The sequence below is a fragment of the Myotis davidii genome, unplaced genomic scaffold (assembly GCF_000327345.1).
Source record: "Myotis davidii unplaced genomic scaffold, ASM32734v1 scaffold845, whole genome shotgun sequence".
NCBI classification, from domain to species: Eukaryota; Metazoa; Chordata; class Mammalia; order Chiroptera; family Vespertilionidae; genus Myotis; species Myotis davidii.
Window position 1 is genome coordinate 1006694 of NW_006296223.1, and position 430 is coordinate 1007123.

General features: G+C 67.4%; 1 protein-coding gene across 1 annotated transcript in view; it reads left to right on the forward strand.

The window, feature by feature from the left end:
* Positions 1-430, forward strand: part of CRELD2 (cysteine rich with EGF like domains 2) — a gene marked incomplete at its 5' end in the record, with an annotated part of 9132 nt that overhangs the window by 4285 nt on the left and 4417 nt on the right. Inside the window, one exon of the mRNA XM_015568709.1 lies at positions 407-428. Within this exon, the coding sequence (XP_015424195.1) occupies positions 407-428 (22 nt within the window). The remainder of the gene's footprint in view (positions 1-406; positions 429-430) is intronic.

Here is a 430-nt window from a genome sequence, read left to right on the forward strand (position 1 = left end):
GCGGCCGGTGGGCAGCTGTGCCTCGGGGGGGGGGGCGGGTCCGGGCTAGGCCCCTTGCGGTTGGGCGTTGCCCAAGTCCCTCATGGGGTCAGCCGGACAGCGTGGGCAGTTTCCAAGGTAAGGCCCTCACTGACCGAAGCCGCCTCCTGCCTGCCCTTCCCACTTTCTGGTCACGTGTGGCCACCGCCGGCCAGTCCTGCTGTCCATCAGCTCCAGAGCCCCCCGTGTGAGCGTCCTCGTTCTGAGCCTCAGGTGAGGCTGCCCAGACGGGGTGCTCAGGCGGCCGTGCAGGCTTCGGGGTAAAGCAGGCTTGGACTTTACAGAAGATCCAAAGAGCTCTCTTGACTGCAGCGAGTGAGAACGCGCCTGCTGCCTCCTGCGTGCGCTGATGGCACTGTCCCCACAGCGTGCCAGGGCGGGTCCGAGAGGC